Here is a 16,384-nt window from a genome sequence, read left to right on the forward strand (position 1 = left end):
CGGTGGTAAATGTTAAAAATTTGTAATGACGTTTCAAAAGTGCTTCTAGAAGGAGTCTAATTGAATAAATAAATGTTTGAGTTTGAGTTTACCAGACGTATATGTGTTAAAGTTATATATTATAGGAGACCTCACGTGGAATTTTAGAATTTATTGCGTTAATGGTAAGACCTTAATATATTCCTACGTTCATATAAATTTACTTGTTCTTGAAGAAAAATTATAACAAACGTCTATATAAAATGTACTCCCAATTGGCTTTGTAGAGTTTTATGAAGAATCAACAGATACAAAAAAACTGAACGAAAAGAAACTTCGATGTCGATAGAAAAAGTAAGTCGATTATAATTGGCATTCAGTAGAAAGAATTGTGTGTGTGAATTATCTACTAAAATTTAAAAATTCAAACTTTATAATTTTCTATAAACGTTTCCTTTACCTTAAATATAAAAAAAAAAGTTAAATAAAGAATACGGATTTAAATTATGTCAAATATTTTATATTCAGTAAAATTCCAAATAAGTTATTTTCCATTCATTTTAGTTTCGAAACTTTAATTTAAATCCGTCTATCTGTTTTAAAACTTAAAGTAGATAGATAACTTAACTACTTTAGAAAGTAACACTTAGTAACTAATAACCAATTTAAAGTTATAAAAAAATTCCTTCTCATTCAAAATGCCTTTCAATCTTATTCAGAATAATAAATATAAGGCAGGGTTTATCTATATTAATAATAGCCCTTGATTAATTTTAGTTATAGATAACACATTAATAACTAAAATTAATATAAGCTCATTGGCTATAATTTTCATTTGTATGCAGTGTCTGCCAAATGATATAGGTACGCCAGTATACCTAATTGAATTATACTAAATATTAAATAACTAATATTAAATAAATAATCAAGGAATGACTAATCTAAGAAGTTGTTGAGCTTTTAAAGCAAATACTACGACTATAAAACATGAATTACAACTATAATAAAATTAAAAATCCAATTTATAAAATATGAACTCACGTAAATTATGCTTACAAAGCAATATTATGTGCACTGTTTAATCTTAATTGTAGATATATTGTTATTTTAACTCTTAACCTAGGTATTTACTCGTTGTTTAGAAATAAAATCGGATTTTTTTTTCTTTGTGATCGACTAAAAATACTAATATTTAATTTATTTACGATAATAGTAGTGTAATAATCACAGAATATATTCTGAATAGATTTATTTTATATTATGTGTTGTTTTAAACAACATAGAGCTAACGGTTCTTTATAAGCTTTACTAATATTCCCGTGTGAAGGCTAAAGTCAAACCCTCCTGTTTGAAATTACATAAATATTATACACTAGCGGTCCGCCCCGGCTTCGCCCGTGGTACATATTTAAGTTTTCTCTACATAAAAACCATCCTCGTACTTCAAGGAATATAATAAAAAAAGAATTATCGAAATCGGTTCAGCCGTTCTCGAGTTATGCGCTTACCAACACATTTTGCGATTAATTTTTATATATAAGATTTCAGAAATTCTAGTACCTTCAGTAGGTACTAAGAATAGAAAAGTAATTTTTAAAATATTGTAAATACTACAGAATATATTTTTCCATACTCCTCCATAATATGGAAAATTAATAGTATGTCCCTTTTCTTAAATTATTGACATTAGTCTTCACACCCCGCCATTAAACACGATCTAAACCCACCATCTTTTTCCAGACTGTTCGAGGAAAACCAAGATCTCCTGAATATGTTCGAGAAATTCCGACAATACAGGACGAAAGAGGAACAAATCAATTCAATGGAATTAGCGGAACACGCCAATAATGTCATGAATACCCTGGATGAAGGGATAAAGGGTCTAGACGATTTGGACAACTTCTTCGAATATATACACCAAGTCGGCGCCAGCCATAGGAAAATACCTGGCTTTAAAGTAGAATATTTTTGGGTATGTACTCTTTATATTTTTGAGTATTAATTATAGTATAATATAAAAAATACTATTAAGAAGAGAAGTAAATCTTATATATAAAAATGAATCGCAAAATGTGTTGGTAAGCGCATAACTCGAGAACGGCTGAACCGATTTCGATAATTCTTTTTTTATTATATTCCTTGAAGTATCTACGAGGATGGTTCTTATGTAGAGAAAACGTAAACATGTACCACGGGCGAAGCCGGGGCGGACCGCTAGTATAGTATAAAATATAAGACTTGAGTCTTGGTAAAGACTTATTAAAAATAATAGTGTAAGTTCCGGGAGAAAGTTTTATAACTCTTTGCCTTTTGAGAAAATCTTATCATGCTTGCTTGCAAAGTTAGTTTTCAGATTTTTAATTAAAGTCTTACATTTATAACATTGATGATGTAATAATTTGTTTCTCACAAAAAATGAGGACCGATTTTGCTCCAAAGTATAATTGAATGCTATAATAACATTTGTAATTATGGTTATTGAATTGGTATTACGAATTTGGTATTCTACGCTGATCATTATAAATTGAAAACTGAAATTTTTCTCTATTACAATGTAAATAAAGGCAAATGTAAACAAAGGCAGGCTGTGGTGACTATAATAACATTGTAATCTTTTAAAGAAACACTGCCACTTAGAATTCGACTAATATTAAAAATGCGAAAGTTTTTGAGGATGAATGTATGGATGTTTGTTACTCTTTCACGCAAATACTACTGAACCGGTAACAATTTGGTATGTAGGTAGCTGAAAATCCAGACATGGCTATCTTTATCCCGGAAATCCCACAGTAACGGGAACTATGCAGGTTTTTCTTTGAAAACGTGGGCGAAGCCGCGGTTGGAAATCTAGTATCTCATATAATGAGAATAATCTTATAATCACCTTACTTCCGAAAATATTACGATCTCCATCCACATTATCTAAGAACAAAAGGGACTGATAAATATCTTCCGCGTCTTTTCACAAGCGACTCAATAATATCGAGGACGAGTCACGCGTGAAATTATATAAAGGATAATACAATGTTTGCAATATTTTCACGTATTGCGCTTACTGATTATGTCTCTTTTATTTCTTGCCTACGTTTTTGTCGCAAATTGTTGGGTTCTGTATTTACTTCCAACATTGCTAGATAGGAAAAACTTAATTGGGCAGTGGTCGGTGTTTATTGTGTATAAAATATTTACTGTTGTTGATATGAAAAATATTTTACGGTTATTTCGTCGGGTTTCCCTTATATCCTGGCCTTAAGTAGTTACATTTTTAAATTAATAATTAAAGCTGTAGGTTTATCATCAAACACAAATTACGTTTATTGTTTTTGTACAATAAATAAAAGATATAAAATTTACAGCGCTACGATGTACTGTAGCTATACGGATATAAAGTTTGCAATTCACGAGTGACGTGTCATTCAGGCAGTAAATAAAACTGAATCAAAAATGTATGAAACGTAGTAACAGAAGGTTTATTGCGTAGAATGAAACACACAACACTTTTACAACAATATTTGTAGAATTTCATATAGGGTAAAAATTTTAAATATAAAAATATATAGGAAACAGGTAGATTACTTTTCAACTAATAATGTTAATAGACTATTTCAAATATTATCTGTTTCTTAACCGATTGCTTATTGATGAGTAACTTTATTACACCATTTACAAGACACAACACATATTTAGAAAATTGTGTTTTCTAATTATCTGAGTACATATACATATTATAGGGATATACAATAACTCAAACTCAAACTCAAACTCAAACATTTATTTATTCAATTAGACTACTTTTAGTAGCACTTTCGAATCGTCATTACATAAGTATTTTTAACATTTACCACCGATTCGGAAAGCAGTATCTATGGAGAAGAACCGGCAAGAAACTCCATAGTTGCTCTTTTAAAATCATATTGTCAATATTACATAATCTGTAACTTAAATCTAACTACATAATATATCATAATATGCCAAAGAACTGTCCTGTGGTTCTTACGCGACAACCCTCCATGGATTTTCATCTTCCATATATTCCTTAATGCTATAATAGGCTCTCTGAACTAATATATTTTTTACATAAGTTTTAAATTTAGCACTACCAAACTCTTTAATATTATGAGGAATTCTATTGTAAAAGCGTATACCTTGACCCATAAATGAATTTTTAACTTTAGCTAATCGGAAAAATGGCATTTCAATTCTATTTCTGTTCCTTGTGCCATAACAGTGTCTATCTCCTACTCTTGTGTGTACGTCGGCATTTTTGTGTACATGCAAAATATTATTAAATATATACTGTGATGGTACAGTAAGGATACCAGTATTCTTAAAGAGATCTCTTAGTGAGTCCCGAGCACGTAAATTATATATAGAGCGAATGGCTCTTTTCTGTAAGATAAATATAGTTTCTATATCTGCTGCCCTGCCCCATAGTAGAATTCCATAGGACATAATACTATGAAAGTAGCTGAAATAAACCAATCTAGCTGTATCTTCATCGGTGAGATGCCTTACCTTTCGGACTGCATATGCTGCTGAACTGAGCTTACCTGCAGCGGTGTTGACATGGGCTCCCCACTGTAGTTTCTCGTCCAATGTTAACCCAAGAAATACAGTCGATTCTGTAGGGTGTAATACCTCCCCGTTCAAGGTAATATTTCTGCTCAACTTTTTAACGTTAGGTAGTAAAAATTCAACACAAGTTGTTTTTTTGGCATTTAATAATAAATTATTAGCAGTAAACCAGTCGGATATGTGTAAAAGAGTACTGTTCACTTCGTCAACATTTGGGTCATGCCTATCCACATTGAATATTAATGAGGTATCATCTGCAAACAGAACTATTTCACACCTATCCTGTAAATAATAAGGTAGATCATTGATATATACCAAGAACAAGAAGGGTCCTAAAATAGATCCTTGTGGAACACCAATGTTAATTGACGCACCGCTAGAACGTTCTCCATTAACAACTACAGTTTGTATCCTATCATGCAGGTATGAGGCTATGAGGTTCTGAGCTTGTCCTTTAATCCCATAGTGATTAAGTTTACGCAATAATGTATAATGTTCAACGCAGTCAAATGCCTTGGAGAGGTCACAAAATATCCCCAAAGCATTTTTTGAGTTTTCCCATGCCTTATATATATGTGTTAGAAGTGCAACTCCAGCATCTGTGGTTGAGCGCCCCTTTGTGAAACCAAACTGTTTGGTGTGCAGCAAATTATTAGAAGCAAAGTGACTAGTCAATTGGTTTAATATTAACTTTTCGAATACCTTACTTAATGTTGGTAAAATCGAGATAGGTCTATAGTTGTTACAGTCTTCTTGATCGCCTTTCTTAAATAGAGGTATAACTTTACTAAGCTTTAGTAAATTAGGAAATGTACCATAGTCACAACACTTATTAAATATGAAAGCTAAATTGTTTGCAATATTTTCTATTATATTATTAACTAAATTTACGGACATTCCCCAAAGATCACAAGTGTTTTTTAAATTAAGTGTCTTAAATGCTGTAACAATATCATTAGCAGTTACGTGACGCAATTGAAATAATGTACTGCACCCCGCAACATGGTCCCTCAAAAAGGTCTCTGCAAGTACTGAAGACGAGTTTAAATTATTAGTAATGCTAGCAGGGACACTACTAAAGAAATCTTCAGAATTTATGCTCGCCGTAACCCTGACTCAACTTCCAAACGGATTCGCTCTGAAGAAGACCTGCCTTTGGTTTTTGGATCTCTTTCTATTTGAATTGTATAATCTTTTGCTTTATTGTAGATGCGAAGTCTTTTATCACATCTTCAGTTATTAAATACTTTGTATTCTGCGTTATCTTTTTTAAATTTGTATCCACTGATAGTGTGGGGACAAAAATGGCTTTTCTAAGCGGAGATACTACGTGCGCTGTTTTAACACTATATTTTATCTATATTATAATTTCTATTGATACTTTCAAAAATACAGTTCCAGTAAAAGAACACTTCATTGCCACTTTTTCACACTCGATTAATTTACATCTATATGGTTTTTATATATCCTTTAAGTATATTATGTCTCTCGCATCATTATTATTATTTAATATTATTTACTTATTTTTTATAGTATTAAATTCATTATTATTAACCAATGATTAACCAACTACTTAAAATTGGCTTCCTTAATCCAGGCTCATTATGTAATAAGCACGATGAGTTTTTATTAGCTATGGATCATCACCGAGTGGACATAATGGCAATAAACGAGACATGGCTGCACAAAGGTGAGGATAATCGAGCTCCCGTTTTGTCGAATTACCGATTAATGCATATACCTCGCCCGTCCAGTATCCGTTCGAGGGGTGGTGGAGTAGGATTCTATGTGGGTAAAAATATAAATGTTAGCAAGCTTGTTCACCCGGAGACCCCATCTGTAGAGCAGATGTGGATAAGCATCAAGGGTTTAGGCATTAAATTGGTGATCGGTACTGCGTATAAGCCACCGTGGCTGGAAATTGATACTTTTTTGGACGGTTTGGCAGACTCATTACTGTGTTTTACTGCGTTCGAAAACATAATCTTGGTTGGAGATTTTAATGTCAATTTAATTGAAAACAATTTGCAATCTCAAAAAATCAATAATTTCTTTAAATATTCAAATCTTACTCAAGTCGTGAATACTCCGACACATTTCACGAGTCATAGTCAGTCTTTAATTGACTTGGTGTGCACTAATATTAACATCCTCAACCTAAATGTTGATCATATTCCCGATTTGAGCAGTCACGCATTTATAACATTTAATTTTAAAATAAATAAGCCCTTGAAGAATAAACCGTCATGGTATGAGTTTCGACCCTTGAATGATATTGTACCTTTGGAGTTGGAAGAAATTTTGGATTTAACAGAGTGGGATAATATTAGGTCATGTGATAACATCAATGATGCTGTGAATATTTTTAACGAGACAGTTCTTCATATATTTAACTCGATTGCTCCGGTCAGGAGAGTTTTCAAGAGGAAGGATAAGTGCCTGCCGTGGGTGACATTTCCAATAAAAAAAATGATGGAACTTCGGAATGATGCATTTCACAAATATAAAACATCTGGGTCGATTGATGATAAAATTAAATATAAAGAATTAAAAGCATTTACTAATGAATCAATTTACAATGAAAAGCGTGCTTATTTTAACTTTAATATAAATTCTAAACTTAACGACTCGCGCTCCTTGTGGAAAAATGTTAAGAAAACCATAGCTTATAAAGAAAGAAAAGAATTAAATCTGCCAAATCTTAAAATTTTTACCGACCCAGATGCTATAAATAAATGTTTTTTAGATATTCCAGGCAACGGCGTAGTAGATATTTCAAAAGTAACTTATTTCCGAAGTAACTGTTTCTCTTCGTCAATATTTGAATTAACTGCAGTCGATGAATCGTGTGTTCGTAAAATAATAAATTCTCTACACTCTAATGCAATAGGCTCCGACGGAATTTCACTTAAAATGTTAAAACTCACCTTTCGTAATACATTACCAATAATAACACATTTAATTAATAAATCTATTGAAACTTGTACTTTCCCGGAGTGTTGGAAATACGCCATAATCCGCCCACTTCCTAAAAAAACGAACCCAGAAAGCGTTAAAGACTTGAGGCCAATCAGCATCTTACCCAGTCTTTCAAAAGTTTTGGAAAGGGTGGTGTGCCAGCAGATTCAATCTTATTTGGAACTGAATGACATTCTACCGATATATCAATCTGGTTTTAGAAGATCCCACAGCACTACCACTGCGCTAATTGACGTTGTAGATAACATTATTTCGGAACAGGATAGAGGTCAGAACTCAATTTTGGTTTTACTTGATTTCTCTCGTGCGTTTGAAACTATTAATATAAACATGCTCTTATCCAAGTTATCCTTCTATGGCTTCAGTCCCGCGACCGTAAGTTGGTTTAAAAGTTATTTATCTAATCGATCGCAATCTGTGGAGCTTACTGCATCCTCTGGTGAGAAAAAATTATCATGTCCACTTGAAATAGTTAGAGGCGTACCACAAGGATCGATCCTGGGACCAATTTTATTTGTACTCTACACCGCAGATATCATTAATTCAATTAAATACTGTAAATATCATATTTACGCGGATGACTTACAGCTATACATCTCATTTCATCCCAGCCAGACTGATTTAGTAATTGCAAAGATCAACGATGACTTAAATAGAATATCTAGTTGGGCCGACTCTAACTCTCTAGTTCTCAATCCAATGAAGTCCAAATTTATGGTGTTGGGAACGAAAACGATGATCCAGAAAGTTTTATCGTATAACCCAGTTTTGCACATTAAATCTGAACCGATTGAGAGAGTTGTGACGACGCGTAACTTAGGAGTCATACTGGATGATGGTATGCGTTTTGAGGACCACATTCACGAAATAGCTAGGAACTGTTTTTACAGGCTTAAAGTTCTGTATCAAGTACGTGATTATCTAAGTGAAGATTTACGTGTGAGGCTTTGTGAAGCTTTGATCTTGTCAAAATTTAATTATGCAGATGCACTCTATGGGACAAGATTATTGGCAAGAACCGAGCGCGTAATTAGGAGAGTCCATAATGCTTGTGCGCGTTTCTGCTATTGTATCCCTCGAAGAGCGCATATCTCTCCATTTCTTAGCAAATCCAACTCGCTATTTATGACTTTCAGGAGAGAACTACATTTTAGCGTACTTTTGTTCGGTGTTGTTAAGAACGGTAAACCTGCGTACTTGCATAATAAACTTGACTGGGCAAAAAATGATTATAATACTAGGTTCGCTAATTCCAGAAGTATTAAGCTGTCGCAACATTTTTCATCGTCGTTTCGTGGTAGCTTCCGTTATGCTGCTTCAAAGTGCTGGAATAATTTACCTCCCCCTTTACGAAATCTTTCTTCAGTGCCATGTTTTAAAAAACGTCTGAGGTTTTTGTTACTCCAGCATCAGAAGCAATTGCCGATAGGAGTTCGGCCTGTCGCCACATATTTGAGCCATTGATCATTTCAACGTATTTTATCGTGTATTTAATTATAATGTGTTATCTATTTATATTATCAAATTATATAGTATCTATTTATATAATATCTATCACTCTCCCACTGGTCGCAAAATAAAATTAAGGTGCACATATTATATTGTATTGTAGAGACAATATAATATAATATAGGTAGAGACCTATGCTACATAAACACACTGTCATAATTATATGTATCATTTAGTACTGAATCATTGCATCTGTACAGTCACGTGGTCTCCTCTGAAAATCAGTGCAGCGATACATTTTAATTAATGGTTGCTGCTTTGCTGACGGGGAGTCCTTTTTGCCACCATTGCTATTTATGTATATTTTTTTTTTCCTGTTTTGTGTTAGATTATTAAGATTTATATTTTTGTAATTGGTGGCAAATAAAACACTTTCTATTTCTATTTCTATTTCAAAAGCAAGCGCAACATCAGCATTTTTGTCAATAACCATGCCATTATGTACAAGTTTTATGGTATTACTTGATTTGCTTTTACCCATTTCACCATTAATAATAGACCAAACTGTTTTAACTTTATTATCCGAGTCGCGTATTTTATCTCTGATATACAAACGCTTCGCAGTAAAACAAACAATTTTAAAAGTTTTTGAGTAATTTCTAACATATCTAAGAAAAGATGGGTCTTTATTATATTGCTTCATACCATATAACTCATAAAGAACGATCCTACACCTATGTATGCTAGGTGTCGCCCATTTACTAAATGGTAAATCCTTGGTAATATTTAAAGATTTAACTTTAAATATTTTTTCAAATTCATTATGAACTAAATTAAAAAGATTTTTAAACATTTCACAAGGATTATTATGACAGGATTGATCATTCAGTACGGGCAGGTTTTTATTAATATTATCTCTAAATTTATTAATGCCTTTTTTAGTTATAGGCCTAAAATTAATTCTTTTAAATTCAGGTAAGCAATCCCATTCAAAAACTACTTTCTGGCCACAGTGATCCGAAGTGAGTGTATTGAGAATATTTTTCTCTAAACAGATGCAGTCGCAGTATATATTATCAATACAGGTTGCAGAAGTAGGTGTAATTCGTGTGGGTTCATTAAAAAGTTTATACAGATTAAATGACTGAAACAAATTAACAATTCGTGTTGCCGTTTGTGTTTGTAAAAGTATATCAATATTAAAATCACCACATACTATAACTTTTTTTTTACTCCTACTTAAACGCTTTAATATTTCTTCCATGACTGTCTCAAACATATTATAGTCACTGGAAGGGGGTCTATAAACGCAAACAATAATGTAATGCTCCAGTTCAACACAGGACAGTTCAATGGTCCGTTCTACAGAAAGACTAACAATGTCAGTTCGTTCTTTGCATTTTACACTATTATGTACAAAAATAAGAGAACCTCCATGAATAGCATATGTCCTGAAGTATATACTTTTTAATTTATAATTATCAATATTTATTAACAACTGACATTGTTTAAGCAAATGTTCTGTTACACAAAAAACCTTAATACTATTATGATTTAAAAACAATTCTATTTCTAATAATTTGCTAGCCAAGCCTTGAATGTTTTGATGTACAATAGAAAAGGTCTGCTTAGCTGTTGTCTTATATACTAGTTTAAATCTAGCTTAGGGCTAGATTTTCTGTCAACACTAGGTTGGTGTATATAATTACTACTACATAAAATTATAGTAGATCCAGGGTCTGATACCGAACATGTACCAGACTGGTTAATATTATATGCTATTAACATAGCAAGTTCTCGCTTATATCTAGATGGCAGATACACTGTATTCTTTGTCAAAGTAAAAGATTTAATACACAAATTAATGTCAAAGTAAATAAATGCATCACGATGATGATTTGTTACATTATACAATTTTAAATTCATATTATGAATTAATCTATTTTGTTCTTGTGTCAAACCAGGTAGGTATGGCAATGTACACAACATAAATTTACATTTAGTCTTACTACTAATTTCCAACATTTTTTGAAATCCTACATCAATATCCTTATTTTTTACATTTAAACTATCTCCATATAGTATAATTACAATATTATTCTTATTAAAGCTATTATTATTCTTATATAAACTATGTTTATCACCTATCTAGTCTCCTTATACAATAACATTATAGATAATTAAATGTATTTCAGTTTTGCTCTACAAAATAGCGTAGTGTGCGCTACATAGCGCAGTATAAAACATCCGTAACATTTATTGACCACATCTATTCACCATTGTTACAGAAAATCGAGGCGCCCTTCCTAGCGGCCGTCGAATCAACGCTCGGGGACCGATACACACCAAACGTGGAAAACATATACAAAATAACCATAAAATTCATCTTACAGACCCTAGTTGATGGCTACGAGAACGCAGCTAAACCCTCGTGAACTGGCAAAAATATATCTCGTATTTTTAGAATACGTGTACAGATGTCAATTTAGAAAACAGTGTGTATTTGTAAAATTATGGTACGCTTTCGACTTTTATACTATTCTTCGTGGAGCCATATCGTTCGCAGTTGGAATCATTGGAGTCATGTCACACTATGTATATTAAGTTTTATTTGTTAAATTATCGTGTCACAAGTATTTTTAAATGTACCTAAAATATACTAACTTATATTTATATATAAACTATGAAAATACTAATATATGTATTGCTCAAATAATAGCCAAATCGAACAGGATCAAAAAGGATATGCTTGCGTATTGCAAATTTGATTCAACATTATTCAATGGAGCTCTGAAAACTCAAAAAGGTAAGCAAAAGTATTAGCTTAGGAGTTAGGATAGGTACATAAAGATTGGTTTCACACTCTGTATATTCATGAATATTAATGTTGAATAATTATAGTTTCTTGGTGTCGATGTATAGCTATCGGCACGTAAGTTTAGCGCTCATCTTGTAAGTTTAGCGCATCATCTTGAAGTGGAGGGTATCTATTTATCTATTTATTTATTTATATATGTATTTATTAAATATTATATTATATTTATCGTCGCCTAGTACCCACAACACAAGCCTTAATTGAGCTTACTGTGGGACTAGGTCGATTTGTGTAATAATGTCCTATAATTAATATTTATTGATTTATTTATTTATTTATTTGAACGAAATAAAGGCGAACTTGCCGTCAAACATTGAAGGCTAGACTTACGTGCCGCGACTAATATGTGTAATTAATTTGTATAAAGTTAGTGTGTATCTATATATTATAGTAGGTAAGGAATTGTATGCTTTGCTTTTCGCGATGTTTTCCTGAAAAAGTTCTAGAGTGTAGCATTATTGCACGACTCATGATGCGAAGCATCAGAGAGTGCTTTACGATCGAAAAATTTTTTCGCCTCATTTTTGCAGCTATTCTTATTATTATAGCCTTGTTAGTTCACGGAATCAAGATATTTTGCATACTATTGTCGAGATAATTTAATGGAGATTAATCCCATACTTTTTAAAAATTGATTTACTTCAATAGAATTGGAAAAAAACACCGAAATAGGTCAAAAAATTTTCCTGTCCGTCATGTGTGAAACCTAAAAACACTATAACTTGTGAAAAAATCCATCATTTGAGTTAAATTTTTTTATAAAATATTCTTATCGACGATTGTAGGTCACTGAATGCGAATGATTAATTAATTCAGTGTCGTTTAATTGCAATTAATAAAAAACGAAAACTACAATAAGTTTTTTTTTTTTTATATTTCATAATTAAATGAGCATTATGAGTCGTGCACTTTTGGATTTTCCAAACTTTATTTTTATTATTTCAATAAAACGTTAGGTGTCCTATATGTCCATTATTTAAAAAATAGGTAACTTATTTGTCCAATAATGAAATAATTTATGTAAAGCGCTTTCTTAAAGATGTTGTTGTGTAAAACTGTTTTTTGAATTAAAAAAAAAATTTAGGTTATTTAATTAGTCATCATATAATTATTCCTATACCAATTAGTTACAATTGTTTCATGAAGAACATTTCAAACTATAAAATTGTATGATTTTTTTTCTTTTATTCTCCTCTATTCTCTATCATAATTTCACATAGAGCTGTTTTTATAAAAAATCATGTTTTAGTTTCTTTAAGTAATAAATTGGGACATAATATTTATTAATAATAAGCAAGTAAATTAAAGTATAAAACTTATTTATAAAAGCATTTTAATCGTTTAATGTGTATTTATTTAATGTAGATTAGTAATGTATTAAAATGTTTGATGTGATACTGTTTAAATATTTTCAATGATACATAAATAAGTATATGATTATAATATGGACTGCTGGTGTAATTATATACATTTTAACGATTACTTTAATTATAAATGTTAACTTTATTAAATATATCAGTGTCAATGTATTTGCATTATTTGTAATAATTTATTTCCATTTTTTATTCAATTTATTTAACTTACTCGTACTTTCAATTTACTCCGTGTAAAATTAAAATTAATAAAAACAACTAAAATAACTATTAAAAATTGATATGAGTTCAGTATGAGTTATAAAAATAGCTATTCTTAATAATAAATGTGTTAATGTGCGGTTGATTAGTATGAAAATACGCTTACATGTAAATATATGAATGTTATAGATACTTGGATTTGATCTCTTGTAGACTTCTTTTGCCAACTTTTTCTTCGGTGTTTTGGGTTAACTTAAACATAATATAAATGTGGTTAAATTTATTATATGTATGCATTGAAATGTAAACAGTAATTATCTACTTTCATCGGAAATAAAAAAAAACTGACATTGACATCAAAACTTATTTTCAAAAGGGTGAATATCGTTTTTATAATCCGTGAACTGTTTTTATTGGAGGAATATGAACATGTATTTAAACCAAAACTATCAAAACATTGATATGTATTTATGACCACAAAAGTACATACTTATCTAATAATTTATATTGTTTTAAATATTTTTATTTACAATAAAAAATATACAAGTCTAAATACACGTTACATATTTTACATAAAAGAAAATTTACAACGTTTCAATTTGATTCGTGTGTGTTTTGCAAATAATCATACAAGCTTGGTTCGTTGAAATAGAGAAAGATCAAGACTTTGTGAATAAAGAAATGCAGTTGCGAATTCCCTGGATTTACAACGTATTTTCTTATTCAGCCATGTTTGTGGGAGAATGTTAAATCTCGAATTTACAGAAGGTTTAAATGCATTGTTATTGACTTGGTAAACGTTGTTCTGTTAATACTTAGCGAAATTAATAAATATAGGTACTTTACTCTTCTCTGATCTAAAGAATATCCGCAAAAAAAACATAAAAATTGGTCACGTCGTTGAAAGGAATTTGGTTGAATTGGCGAAATACGCGGGTTTGAAACCAGCCTCGTGATCGAATTTTTAAGTATATTATTTAAAAATTTAAAATAGTTTCATAGTCACTGAATTATTACAAGAAATTGAAAGAAGTCAAGACGACTGTTTATAATATGTATAATAAAATGCGTTTTAATTTTTTTATTTCTAACTGCCCGTTACTTTAGGTACTATAACCGTTCATGAAAGTAGAGCGCATTTTTCCCTGTATTTACATGCCTATATAATAAATTATTATAAAATAAATAAATATACATAAAAAGTCAATGTGTAAGTTAAATAATTTATGAAAATTTCATCTTATTGTTTTGTATTGTCTAGTCTGTTAAGATTAGCCGCCATGACTGTTTTTCAGTCAAATATTTTTACTTATACATATTATTATGTTTTCATTTTATTTAGTGACACTAGAAAGCCAGTTTATATGTAATAAATAAAATATAATAATATTATGTAGTTAAAAAAGCTATTCCTGTAAATGTGTTCAACAAAACACATAATAGCTAGCGCGCACGAGCAACTTTGTCTCCGCAACTATTTTGTCTCTCCCACCTATGGCTAGTATGAAAGTGCGCGCACGTAGCGACGCAACTCCCCATACAATTTATGGGAGAGACAAAATAGTTGCGGAGACAAAGTTGCTCGTGCGCGCTAGCTCTTATATATTGTATGTATTACATCTTAAATATTTATATATTTGAAGGAAGTACATAATTCCATGATAAAAATTGTATGTATAACTGTTATTTGTTTATAAAAATGCATTTTGTAACTCCATTAACTGTAACCTAACCAAAGCTAAAAATCGAAACTATTTTTCGAATTCACAGTATCTTTTCCTATATTTTAAATATATGTGTATCTAATTAAGTAGATAAATCAGTATTTACCAAGTACTTTAAATGATGGATGTTTGTAATGAGTAAGATTGGTGTATCAAATGTTATTTAATTTAAATAAATATTATTTTAAAGTGTGTGGGTTATTTAATGGTGTGTTTATACCGATTTTGATGTGAATTAAATGACTAGTAGATCTTTATTTTCTCCTGATCCTTCAATCTATCCTATCATTCTTTATTACGCGTCATGACTCATGATATAGCCTTCTGGTATAACCTCCCTTGATAGGACATCTTCAAAATAATACTACCTACTTATCCATTTTAAATAATTTGCATCAAGAATAAATATGTATATGTATAAATAGACATTTGTACTGACATCTGTTTCATTTATATTTAGCCCAAAACCATAGTAGGTACATGCTTTCACGCGGCGGATAATTAAAAAAACAATTGAAGTTTTGATTCATATCGCAGTTCAAAGTCGCTTAAAAATGACCCTTATCCCGTTGTAATAGGGACTACAATCTAATTAGGGGAGAGAATAGTATGACGTATGATAGCCATAATTTCAAAAAAGGACATCACTATTATCATACAATTGCCGTGCGTCATATAATTGCATGAACCGAATAGAGTCGAAATAGTGACGTGCTTTGTAATATCGATAACTTATTAACGGAAATTTTGATTTAATTTATTAGTTAAGTGAATTTTCATGAATAACAGTACATTACAATTTGTTATAGTTTGCATACACGTAATTACGGAACGTTCATGTGGATAGGTTATTTTAGTGGCTTCTTAATTGATAATATATTATGTAAGGTATATTCAAAACTAAACGTCACAATCTAGATATTAATAATTATGTATTACTTAAACTAAATTAAATGAACGATTTGTAGGATTCTTAAAAATACTTGCAACAAATGCTACAAATATAAAATAATAAAACATAAAAAATGCAACTTAATAAATGTAGGCGTTATCAATTTATGTCAAAATATTAATTTTATGGGATTTTATTTTCAAATCATATAAATAAAATTAATACCATCAAACGAATAATAATTAATGAGTGTCAGTGTCTTTTATCGATAAATATTATATCTTGCGAACAACACTGGTTTGATAGTCTTCTAGAAATTAAATTCAGTTATAAAAAA

The 16,384-nt window shown here is 30.7% G+C and overlaps 1 protein-coding gene across 2 annotated transcripts in view; it reads left to right on the forward strand.

Moving 5' to 3' along the window:
- The window catches only part of LOC149486903 (neuroglobin-like), a 109,125-nt gene extending 97,196 nt beyond the window's left edge, over positions 1 to 11,929 (forward strand). For both annotated transcript variants that reach the window (XM_089697066.1, XM_089697065.1), the window contains exons 3-4: positions 1,720 to 1,951; positions 11,271 to 11,929. In XM_089697066.1, the coding sequence (XP_089553192.1) occupies positions 1,720 to 1,951; positions 11,271 to 11,417 (379 nt within the window). In that variant the 3' untranslated portion in view covers positions 11,418 to 11,929. The remainder of the gene's footprint in view (positions 1 to 1,719; positions 1,952 to 11,270) is intronic.
- Positions 11,930 to 16,384: the final 4,455 nt, after the last annotated feature.

Source organism: Colias philodice, chromosome 7, assembly GCF_061535455.1.
Source record: "Colias philodice isolate Cphi_HAF_F1 chromosome 7, ilColPhil1 Martin Lab GWU primary, whole genome shotgun sequence".
NCBI classification, from domain to species: Eukaryota; Metazoa; Arthropoda; class Insecta; order Lepidoptera; family Pieridae; genus Colias; species Colias philodice.